Source organism: Epinephelus fuscoguttatus, linkage group LG6 (assembly GCF_011397635.1).
Source record: "Epinephelus fuscoguttatus linkage group LG6, E.fuscoguttatus.final_Chr_v1".
NCBI classification, from domain to species: Eukaryota; Metazoa; Chordata; class Actinopteri; order Perciformes; family Serranidae; genus Epinephelus; species Epinephelus fuscoguttatus.
In genome coordinates, this window is record NC_064757.1 from 44,112,010 (window position 1) to 44,125,270 (window position 13,261).

Consider the following 13,261-nt stretch of genomic DNA (forward strand, 5'->3'; position numbering starts at 1 on the left):
ACAATTTAGCAAAGACAGTTTTACATCATGTTGCATCTGCTTCCTCTGCCTGAACATCACCTTTCAATATGACCTCTTTGTAGAGAGAATGTGGATTTAAAACGCTTCATATTTCAACACAGTTTGCTCCTAAAACCATCACAGATGCACCCTGTTTGTCCAAATAGAATTGGGTGTCATTACAACTAGTGTGGGTTTGAGAAACATATGCTGCAAGAACAAATAGATGCTGCTGAACACTTTTCCAAACTAAAATAACCAAAGTGGATTCTTTTTAAACATCGCTGGATATACTCATAAGAGCAGTTTTGGCGTTGAGCTGAATAGTGAAGTCCAAAACATGAAGCAAAGTAGAACCAGAATCCTGTCCAACACTACAAAATGATACCAGGGGAGTACCGGGCGGCGGATCAGACGGCCTGATGATTCACCCGCCGATTTCGACGCCATCGCACTTTGATAGGCCGTTAACGAGGACAGCGCTCAGCACTGCAGCCTCTCAGCGGAGGTGTAATACCTTACTGCAGGCTGCTAATGAATAATCCCATCTCTCGGTGCCCATCTCTCTGTGCCAGTCGCGGGGCCTCTGAAGTGGAGTGTTGAGTTTGGCGGAGAGGCGTTTGTATCTCGGCCCAGTATTAATTAACTGGAGCTACTCACTCCGCCCAGGCAAATATAAAAAGAGAAAGAAGAAGAAGAAAAAACAAACATAACACAGGGGAATATATTCTGGGCGAAGAGTGCTCCTAAACAGGCCAGAGAGATGGAGAGAGGAGAGGTAGACAGTGAATAATATATCTCCTGCTGCACACTGTGTTTGTATAGATGCACCCGGAGAGATGGGGGAGAGAAAACCTGACAGTGGATAAAAAACAGTCATGCAGACCTTGACAGCCTTAAACTGGTGAAGAGAAGAAAAACTGACATAAGAAACACAACAAATCAAACATGATAAACACTGAAATGATTAAAATGATGCTTCAGTATTTAAAGAAAAGCATTTAAAATGAGAAACTAGAGCACAACCCTCCATCAAGGCTGCACAGTTTCAATTATAAAGGTAGCAGAGAGCAATTAGTCGATCAGGAAATTAATGCCGAATATTCTCTGGTTCTCAAATGTGAGGATATGCTGCTTTTATGCTTTATACCATAGAAAACTAAATATTTTTCCATAACAACGACCTTCTCCCGTTGTAGATATAAATGTCTCACTCTAAATAACAAAAACACAACGATTCTTATTTTCAGGTGATTTTACACTGAAGAAAACATATATTCCATCTCTGCCAATACATCCTTCTAAATCATACACATGGACTCTTAAAACAAATCCTTCAGATGTAGTGGATCTGGAGAGGACTGTTTACACCTTTGTGATCAGTGATGTGAGATCAGAGTGGTGGATCGCAGCGAGTCGGGCGTAGCCGACCTCGACAAACCCTAAAGCCTCAGTCAGAGATAACGGGTGCCACAAAGATGCTAGGCTTTCGTCTTCAGGCTCTTCAGGGCGTTTGTTGCACTGCTGACTCTTCTGCCAAATAAATACAATCTGCAGTGTGCTTCCCAGGGTTGGTACGAGATGTTTGCAATACGATAACATCTCAGAAAATATCGTGGTTTAACGGTAGGGCTGGCTGATATGGACAAAAATTCACATCTCAGTATTTTCAGGCTGACTGGTGATACATGATATACATCTCTGATTTTTCTACGAATTTTATAAAAAACAGACTGTGATCAAAATAAAAAGTGAAGACAGGGATCTATTTCTCTATTTGAAAAGATACAGCTGCACGGCATATTCATTAAATATGTTATTAAGATAAACAGCAGGGCTGTACGTTATCTTTTTGCACATAGCACTGAAGCTACAGAGGTTTAAAGGTTTGCACCACAGGACACTAAACTATAACATGAGTATAAAAATATTTTTTAGGCCTAAATACATTGTAGCTTGAAACAAAAATCTTTGTGGAAGGAGACAAAAAGTCATTTTCCATGGCCTTCTAAAATCAATCTAATGTTGGAAAATGATTTAGATATTGCGATGTGCCGACACACATTTTTCATAATCGATGGGTGCTTTCTCTTATAACTAAAGATCCAGACGTTCAGGAGATTTAACGGAAGCTGAATTATTCACAGATATCTCTTTTTCTCCAAAACAAACGGACCAAATGATTTCAACTGGTGAAAACACTGAACAAAACAGTTTCATGTAAAGAAAGCATTGCTTGTGATGGAGGGGCTGCTTGCTCTGGTGGCGCAAAGTCCCCATGTAGATATAAACGGCTACTAAGAACATTTAACTTTCTGCCACTCTTAATCCTGACTTTGAATATTTGTAAATGTAGATGTAGTGAAGGAAACTGCTGGCGTTACAAGAACTCATAATGTACTGTTGTATGCAGATGATACATCAAAGCCTTTTCAGCAGTCACAGGAAGTTTCATATCCCTCAAACACATATTAATCACTCCCTATAAATCAATCTATTTATCATGTCAGAATGATTTATATTGAAATCAGTATTAGTCAAGTGGCAGGTCTGATTTAAGAGCTGTAGCTCAGAAGCAAATAGTGAAAATGTTCAGTGATGTCCCCGGTTAAGTCCTGTGAAATATCCCTCGCTGATTCTGCGGCCCGTGGCTGAACTTTCCACCAAATCTGACTCAGATCTGATCAGATATTTCTGAGATTTCCTTCTAAGAAACAAACAGACAAACGAACGAGCAGGACCAAACGCATCGCCTCCTCAGTGGAGGAAATAAATGCAAACAGAAAACATCAAAGCGTCGTGTTTCCAGGTTTGTGAGAGTAAACAAACTGCAGCAGCATCAGTGAAGCGAAGCAGAGCAACAAGATACAGAAATAATAGGATGATAAGTCTGGAGCTCTGCATACACACTGCCATTAGTAGATATATAGAGACACACTCTGTGATATACTATCAAATACTAATATCAGATATACAGTGATTCATTTAGTGCACACAGGGAGAGTCTGAGGAACAAGGACAAAGATGGAGGGACAGAAGTGGATAAAGGAGTGAGAAAATGGATTCAGTGCTTGGTCTGACAGGATGGACGGATAGATGAGGAGGAGAGGGAGAGAAGTGAGGAGATGGACAGAATGGTAACAGAGGTTTTGTCTATATTTTTAAACCACCGGAGGGACGGAGAGATGGAGAGGAATGTAAAGACAGAGACTGAAAGAGACAGAGGGATGAAGACGGACCATTTTCGACGGACAAGGTGAAAGAGAGGCGAAGACAAGGAGAGACACGAAAGAGTATCTTTTTGTTCTTGTGGTTTTCATTCTGAGGCGTCCTCCCTGCCGCTCGGGGACTACGGTTCAGGAGGCGGAGGGATAACTGGAGCCCCCTCCTCATGACGGCGGAGGGATATGAGGGGAAGACGCTAGTTGCATGTTAATTAAGCAGAATACTAATTGGAAAGACGGAGAGGAGAAGACGATGAGACCACCATTTCACCCCCTCTCATCTCCTCCCTCTTCCTCCTCCTCCCTGCAGGAGACCGGAGTCTGATGAGCGCTAATCAGATGGTGATTAGCTCGACTCTTAGCTGAGCTCCACATACTGTCTGACTTCAAGATGCTCTGTCTGTCTGTCTGACTGACTGACTGCCTGTCTGTCTCACTGGCTGCCACAGATAAAGTCAATTACAAGGATTATTGATAATTACTGTAAACACACATGTAAAATAATAAACTGTAATGTAGCAGCTTCATGATGTTTGCTTTAAAGGAAAGATGCGTTTCAGGGAAAGATACACCGACTCACTGTCTGGTGAAAAGATTAACACCACTGTCATGTCTGTACAGTAAATACAAAGCCAGCTGTCTGTTAGCTTAGCTTAGCATAAAGACTGGAAACAACTGGGAACAGCTAGCCTGAGGAACACAGTAATCTTTACAGAAAAATAATAATAATTATAACTCATGATTTTACGAGTGCTTTTGTGTCGGACAAATATTATTTGGCTCTGCTGGGTAACTAGACTCGGCTCGATCCTTCCTTTTTCTGCCTCCATCCAAACCACACCGTCAAACAGAAATCCAAATTATTTATAAAGACGAGAAGAACAAGTAGAAAACAAACATGATGTAACTTTGGATATGGAGCTTTGTTAAGGTTTTAACAATAGAAACTAGGGATGTCAGTCAAGGCCGACACCCATTAACCAGTAACTAACCAGTTAAGAAAAAAAAGAATGAAATCCAAGAGGCCTTTCCTTTTAATCCTGTGCTCCTTTGACTCAGCCTGAGGGGTGGGAATCAACAATATGATATTATCGCAATTCTTAAGTCATGATAGCATATCATTACAGTTTTAAATATGTTGCAATATGCTCAGTATTGCAATGAAATATATTTCGATATATTGTGATTTATTACCTTTTTTCGACTGTAAATTATGTCCCCAAAGGGAAAACGTTGTCAACGTCTGTTTTGTCTAATGAGATAAAGTTTTCAGTTTATTTTTGCAGAAGCAAAAATTATCTAGTGGACTGAAAAATAAATGTATTATATTATTCTAGTGGGCTACCTAGAGTTTAATTTGTATTTGTAATGTTAACTAGTCCATAGCCATTGGTAGCTTTGTCCCCTTCTACCTATGCCAGTCCTCAATGCCTATGTGCAGTTTCACATAGATTGACCACGTCAGTGAGTAGAAAAACGTGGGACAGACAGAATGACTGACTGACAGAATGACACACTGACAGTTTCCGTGATTATGTACAGCATACCATACCATGACTTAGTCATACCAAACATTAGAAAAAAACACCAACATTGGTCCACAGGGGGAGCCACAGCGATCGGTCGCATTTTAGCCATTTTGAAGCATTTTTCTGCTGTTATAGCGCCACCCAGTTGCCAATTAGAGTTAAATTTCTCCAGTCACCTTGAGGCGTCCTGTTCTACATATCTACCAAGTTTAGTAAAAATCCATATGGCGGTTAGGCCTAGATAAGAAATGAGCTCTCTAGCGCCCCCATTTTGTTTGATGGGCTCAATAATGGAGGGGTCCCCTCAGATTATGTGTGGTCATATGCCTACAAAGTTGCGTGGTGATGGGTGAAACCCTTGAGATGTTCTACACCTTTATGTGATGAGCCACGCCCTCCGCAATATTCATTGCCTTATAGAAGCTCAGTTTTAGGAAGTTTTCCAACTTTTGCCAAGAGGGAACTTTAGATATTGCTCCCTAGATTATGTTCACCCAGTTTCATGGTAGTGACCGAAAGAACGAGATCGCGAGTACAAGCGGCTGAAATGAGTTTCCTCCGCAGGGTGGCTGGGCTCAGCCTTAGAGATAGGGTGAGGAGCTCGGACATCCGGGAGGGACTCGGAGTAGAGCCGCTGCTCCTCCACATCGAGAGGAGCCAGTTGAGGTAGTTCGGGCATCTAGTAAGGATGCCTCCCTGACGCCTCCCTTGGGAGGTATTTCGGGCATGTCCAACCTGGAGGAGACCTCGGGGCCGCCCCAGGACACGCTGGAGGGATTACATCGCCCGGCTGGCCTGGGAACGCCTTGGGGTTCCCTCGGAAGAGCTGACGGAGGTGGCTGGGGAGAGGACTGTCTGGGCTTCTTTGCTGAGGCTGCTGCCCCCGCGACCCGGACCCGGATAAGCGGGGGACGACGAGACAAGACGAGACGAGTTTCATGCAGATCGCTCAAACTTCCTAGGAAGAGATCTATTTGAAGTGTTTTTCAAACAATTCAAAATGGCGGACAATCTATATAAGCGGAAGTTATGGGTTCTTGAGGCAAATGTGTTCCTCATGAGGAGAGGCATCTCTGTGCAAAGTTTCATGTCTCTACGACATACGGGGCATGAGATATGCCCATTCAAAGTTTGACATTTCAATGGGTTGCTATAGCGCCCCCCTTTGGCCAATTGATGTAATATTGCTTCATTGGCATCCTCCCATGACCCTCTACCACTGTGCCAAATTTCACATGGATTGACCAAGTCAGTGAGGAGAAAAACGTGGAACACACACACAGACGGTGACAGACAGAGTTTTCGTCATTATATACAAGATAAGATAATTCATATAATAAAAAAATCGATATTTGGCACTGTGTGACTATACAATATTGCCACACAAAAATATGTCAATACTATATTGTATTGATTAACTGCATAGACATGTGGAACCATGCCCAACCTCCGGTCTCCACTGGTTTGTTGGCTGCTCTGCACTGCGCACCACTCAGGTCGGGAGGAAGCTAACATGCGTTCGCTAACGGGGCCACTCATTCAGTGTTTACAACTTGTAGCCCCGTCGTGGTGGCAAAATGCGTTGCTGTAGGCACATTGTGCCCACCCTCCAGTCTCTCCCTCTCCACTGACCAATGGAAACTTGGTCAAGACCCCCTGGGGATCATGTTCCGTTATGACAGACATCATAGCGTCAGAAGTGCTAGGCTTACTGATGAATGGACAAGTTAGACTAATTTTAGTTGGCCCAAGGTCAAGTCAAATGTGTCAGAGCACCATTTTAGGTAATAGTATACATGCCACCATCCTATATAAGCTGTGTTTCTCTCTCTATTCACACTCATCACATAGCTTCTGCATGTAGCCATGTTGATCCGAGCTCGTAATTAAACGTGCATGAAGAAAGAACTCCGTGATTGGCCTCATCCTTGAACTCTCCAGATCACCACAGAAACACCTACTCTCATGAGGCGATTGGTCGACCAACGTATTCTCATGGAGCGGTTTGTATGATATCCTTTGAATTTGCGCCTCACAAATGGTGTTACATCTTAGAGTACAGTTACATAATTACCGTAAAGTTATAGAGGTTAGGTTTGGACAATAAAAGAAACATGGTTGGGTGTCTTTAGATTTGCTACTGAGTGATGCACGATAATATCAGTACGTAACCAATATCGGCTTTAAAATGAACTTGTAGATTTGGCCAACATGCTTTTTCTTAATTTGAGGACCTTAAAATGACTCAGAATTCACACGGATCCGAACACACTTCTTCGAGTAAAAGTCCTGTGACCCATCCACCGCCGCAACCTGCTTCCTTAAAAACTCGCGGGACTACTTCCTTGTTTATTGACATCAGCACATTGGTCGCGTGATCGTAGCCTTTCAAAATGCATGGGATGTGTACGAATTTGGGTGCACTGCTGTTTGTAGGAAAGCATATGTAAACCTGTGAGAACATGGGTAGAACCATAATTAGTGTCCGGAGCTGTTAATATGTTGACTGCATCCAGTGCTGTGTTGGTTATATTATAGAATGGTGTATTACTTGTGGATGATACAGAAGTTAAGAAACTTTAAAGAAAAATCGTAATATTGGTGTTCAAAAATTACGATTACATTATTTTCCCACATTGTTCAGTCACACTGTTTTAGTTTGAAACCCTCCAGTTCAGGTTAGAGACAGATCGTGGTCTGGTTTAATACAGAAAAGGTCCACAGTGACTTCAAACATGTTTTTATCAACATTAACTGAAGTCACGAGTCAGACTGTGGTGGATCTGGGGTCACGGCCCTGTGCTTTGCACGCCCACCATCCGCCCCGACCACCTCCAGCCAGCGATGATGCTTGGCAGCACAACATATGAGGAATGAACAACTGAGTACGATATAAATGTCATTTAAGGAGACAGGGAGGTGTAGATTGGTCCACAGCAGCCACCACAGTGTCGTAACCTCCAGATAGATGACTGTTTATACAGGATAATTGTTGCACACACACCTGCTGAGAGCTTAATGTCAAGCAGCAGCTGAAACATGACTGGAAATACTGACAGAGCAAAGAAGCAGAGACAGATGATACAGAGTGAGGCATGTCACGTGTGAATTTAAACATGTTTTGTCCATTTGTGAAATCTTTTTTTATTTATTTTAGGAGCAGGATCAGCTGCACGTTTGACCTGCAATTACAGAATCATCAGATGAATAGAAAATCAGTAGACGAGACGACAGAGAGGTGATAAAAAGCAGCCTGGAATGAATGTGGACTTTGAAGGAGAGACACTTATTTTTAATTTCCTCATGAATTTGTTTTATTATTATGTGCAGTGTGTGGTGAGATTAAAAAAAAGGCAGACAGGGTAGGCGAGGCAGGGAGGAAGAGAGGGAACATGAAGTGAGAACATGAACACTGTGTGATCACAAACAAACCCTGAAGTCACCGACATACAGACGCTCAATGTTTTAAAAACCAAACAGACGTGATGACAGCTCAGTGAATGAGACTCTGGAGACTGAACTCCAAAAGATTATTGGAACTTGTCTGGTCCGAGGCCACAAAACAAAGACAACTATGGTTAAATGTGATAAGACCAAAGGACTGGACGGAGGCCATCATCAAAAATGCTCACATGTGCAGCGCACACTTCATATCAGGTTAGGGAAAAAGTATTTCCTGTTGTAGGGATGAATAAGGTTATGTGTATTAAGGGTTATCATGTCCACCTCATCAGAAACTGGGGAGGGATTAAGAGGAAGATTGGATTTCTCTGCAACGCTAACTTTTTAGCACATTAGCTAACGTTAGCTTCCATAGCAAAACAAACAAGTGTGGTCCTCCTTTGTAAGATTGGCTTCCTGTGACATCATCCATCCACTGAGTGAGAGCATACGGGTCGGCCAGTCTGGTCCCGTTGGTCAGTGTTTACTTATTCAAGTAACAGGGCTGCCGTCAAAGGTCAAGGTGACTGTGAACTTGCGTCTGTCTCAAACTCATGAACACTATAGCTCCACAAACGCAAAATTTCTTCAAATTCGGCACTAGTCATGATAACAAATTTTGCTGGGCGATAAATTGTGTCAGAAATTATTGCGATAAGCGATAATATTGCGTAATATTGTGCTTTTAAGACCATTTTTATTATTGTTGTAATTTTGCTGTTTTTAGACCATTTTTTAAACTTATATAATGATAATAAAGGCATATTGATGCAAGTACACCTTTTTCAAGAGAAATAAACATTTATTTAACAAGAATATTAACGAATGCAAAAAAAAAAAGAAAATTTAAATATCCGAAATAACACGTAAAAATATCAAAATAAATAAATAAATACAAAGAAATTGACTGTCAGTCTCTCACTCTCAGGTGTGCACTTAAGTTGGTTGTATTCGCTCATTTTGTTGTGATGGTTTTAGAACAAACCCGGCACACCAGCTCGTCCACATTGCTGGGCTCCCCTCTGTCATTTGGTTTAAATCCAAAACACTCCCACACAGGGGCCGTGGCGTTTGGTTTAGGAACAAGTTCCATGTCTTTCTCTTACGCCCTGCCTCCACCACAGAGACAAAGACACTCGATGACAAGAGCTTTCCCTCCGTTCATTACGCCAATGAACCAACTCACCTGGCTGCCAGACGATGCACGGCAGTGAACGCTCTTGTCGTCCAGTCTCTTTGGTGGACAGAGACGAGGAAAACAAACACGCATGGATATGGCGATTAATCACGGCCGGAAAAGTTACCGTCTCCCTTTAAATTTCCCATGCAATTAACCGACTTATCGCATATCGTGACAGGCCTATTCGGCACAAATGTCAACTTGGACTCAAGCATGAACTGATTAGAATTTGGTGGGTGAAGGTCAAAGGACAAGGTCACTGCAACCTCACAAAACATACTTTGGATCAACATCATACATATCATTACAACATCATATCTCAGGAACAGAAGGGGAGACATTTGGTCGGATACTGAATTGGTGACTCTAATTTTCGGTTGCCGTCCTTGAAACTGTGCTGATTGCATAGATCTCCTGTGCTGCGGGGGGGTGGGGGGGGGATATGTGTGAAGCATCCATGTTTTCACAGGCATGGATGCTGGTAAGCCGTGATGGTAGTTATCCTTGGCATGATGTTTATGTGTGTTGACATTATTTAGAATATTGCAGCTGCAAAAAATGAAGAAAATATATTTGATCAAACCTCAAAGCGACTGAAGGAGTATTGACAGAGGACATTGGGAATATGAAGTTGTTGACTGATTAAATCCATCCAGCTCATTATCTAAAGATTTGTAGCGAAACAAAAATCTGCCTCATCACATCCACCTTTTGTCAAACTGAGCGACACACTTGGCCGTGTTCCCCAGCTCTCATCTGTCTGTGAGAGTGTTTTGTGATGGCGGCGGCCATCAGGCTTAATTGAAGAGCAAGGAGTCGTGTGTTGCAGTCAAACCTCGTTTCAAAGCTGTAATGCATCCAGGATTTGATTTGCTCTGCGATGCCGCTGGCGCATCACAAAACGGAGGTTAATGGTTTTCAAATGTCAGTCTGAGAGTGAGAGAAAGAAAGAGAGGAAGAGGAAGAGAGGGATGTTTATTTCAGATGGCTTAGGGGTCACCAGTTCTCAGATTAGACTTTAAACCTTAAAGACTAAATTTTCCCTGGGACCAAATACCTGACAGGAACGGAAGGCTGTGTTTTTCTGCTCTGATGCTGCTGACTGATATCACTTTGAGCAATTTCACAGAGGCTGTAACAAACCGTTTGGAAAACAATTTGAGCCTCTTAAAACTGTGAACTCAGTCCTTCAGGTTGCTGCAGCTTTTCATTTCCAAACTGTTAACTGCCGTCTGCTCGTCACATTGATTTTTCCTCCTTCTGAGGTGCAGTGTGCTCCTCTTTTTATTCCTGCACATTTGTCTTTTATCAGTGTTTCATTAGTTTCCTCATTAGATACAAGCGAGAACAAAGGGCTGAGTATTTCTGCAGAGCTACAAAGAGAAGTGCTGCTCACAAAGTCTGATAAAGGTGAACAAAAGGTGAAAAGCTCCTTTCACACAGTTTGATATGTTGTCTTTTGTTGCTGCGAATCAGTGGTGCCTTTGAACACAGCTGTACCACTGTTTGATTCTGTAATAGTCAAACTTTTGTTTTTTATTTTATGATTGATGTGAAAATCCCTCACCATGAGAAATGCATTTTAAGACCTTATTTCCTCTAGAATTTATTTGGTTTTATCTGTTTGATTACTGACAGATTAATGTCATGCCACATCTGTTTCAGAAGGATAAACATTTTGGGATAAAACTTTAAATATCACTAAAGATTATTTTGTGATTGAAGATTGTTTATGATGTAAATCAAACTGCTCATATTTCCGCTTTAAGTCCTGCACCGTGTGTTTCTCTCTGACCTCTCAATCCAATCACCAGAATAAATGTTGGCATTGTACGTGTCTGCAAACCGCCAATACTTTACATTTGAATGTTATTATTAGGGCTGCCCCCGACTAAGACTTTTCCTTGTCAACCAAAAGTCATCATCAGGGTCCATCAGTGGACTAGTCTTCTCAAAATGATCCCACACTTTGGATTTCCTGCCCGACATGTTATTAACTAGCCTGTGGAATAACCGCAGGTACCAGCCCTGGAGATTAACCTGACTCCTGTCTGACTGCTGAGCGTGGACACTTCCTGTGTCTGTCCTTTCAAAGTAAAGTCACATGTGGTCCATTCTCGGAACCCATCAGCTGTATTTGGCGTTTGGCTTCTGGCAGATGGTGATACAGCCTCTGGGGGCAGACCCCTGATTTTTTGGCATTCCGGTTTGATTTGGGCGGAGGAGGCGAGGAGGTTTCCGACTTCTGTTTATATATAAGTAAATATGCTGAACCATTGCGATGGATTCAGAGTTTGCAGTGATGCCAATTATATTCCGCCTCGTTAATTCACTGCACGGACCGATTAACCTGGGAACAACTGCAGCCGGCTCAAACATCATTGGTCAATATCAAGAGGCAAGATCTCCGGGGTTTACCTACAGACTCTACATTCACTGAATGTAGAGTCTGTATATATAGAGACTACACATGGTCCAGTCATATAGGTTTGGATTTATTTTGACAAGGTGCAGCTCCTAATAAAGTTTCAGTTTTGTTTTTTTTTGTTTTTTCTGTGACTAAACGACCAATGAAATCTTGGCGACTAGTGACCTTTCTGGTCGACTAACTTTTGGTCGACTATTGGGGGACAGCCCTACTTATTATGAAGCAGATGTATTGAAACATTATGTGTCAACAACGCTGTGGTGAATGTGTGGTTAGGTTTAGGCTTGGCTATATAGTTAAAGGTCATGTTTGGGTTAAAATACCCAGTTTTGGAGGCACAGTCCCTGCTGGAAAAGCAGCGACGTCTTGGTAAAAACAACCACTCTTCCTGCCAAAAGAGCCGCTAGAAACACAGGAAGTACTCACTAAATCAAAACCGGCTTTGTTGTTTACCAACCCCTCCACCTCCTGATGACAAAGTCAGCTCATATACTCCATCACTCCAGAAACATTGAAATGATCCGTGTGAAACATTCAAATGTAAAGTATCCGTGGTTTGCAGAAACGCACAATGTCAACATGGTTTTCCAGCAACTGGGCTGGACCTCTTCACCCTGACACAGAAGCCTGTTGTTGTCCCAGCAGCTCCAGTACTAACTGCTCTGTCTCTGTCCGCTGTGATTGACAGGTGTGCTGGTGGTGAATGTGACGTGGAGGAAGAGGACCTATGTGGGGACTCTGTTAGACTGCACCAAACACGACTGGGCTCCTCCAAGGTGATACTGCACTTTGTTCTTTCTCTCTGCCTCAAATGTTATTTATAAATTATTTATTAATTTATTTATTCATATTCATATAATATTTATATCATAGCATTTCCCAAAATCTCCACATTCCCTCTCAGCTCACTGTTGAGACTCAAAGTGAATGGACTTTAGGAGGGTTGGTTCAAACTAAGTGCACTTTTAAAGTGAAATGATGAAACTTTTGAAGGAGACATGAGAACAGAATAGAGTTTTAAATGTCCCAATACTGACTCTCATGCATCGAAACATAATCTATTAATTTAGAATAGGGATGCATCTAAGAATCGATTTTTTTCCTCACCCCTCACTGCCTCTGATATTGACCTGAAAAGTTAGGTTGTTGAAACGTTAGCATTTTGCTTGGTAGCATAGGATGGCGGCTGTAACAGCTTGCATCAGACAAACTAAATTCATAGCATTCATAGTTTTGTATCAGCAAATTTTGGAGGGAGTTTGGTTCATATACTGAGTTGCTATGCTAGTAAGCTAACAAACATTTCAGAGCCACTTCTCAATCTCCCCAGTTAAATCAATGTTTAACTGGAAACGAGGGATGCACTGATTTATTGGCTGCACATTGTTATCGGCTGATAACCTTGTCGTCCGCCATCAGCTTATCAGCGAATAAAATGAACAAAATGACATTCACTGAT

At 42.1% G+C, this 13,261-nt stretch overlaps 1 protein-coding gene across 1 annotated transcript in view; it reads left to right on the forward strand.

Moving 5' to 3' along the window:
- znf608 (zinc finger protein 608) overlaps positions 1 to 13,261 on the forward strand; it is an 89,949-nt gene that overhangs the window by 48,316 nt on the left and 28,372 nt on the right. The window contains exon 3 of the mRNA XM_049579628.1: positions 12,491 to 12,578. Coding sequence (XP_049435585.1) covers positions 12,491 to 12,578 — 88 coding nt within the window. The remainder of the gene's footprint in view (positions 1 to 12,490; positions 12,579 to 13,261) is intronic.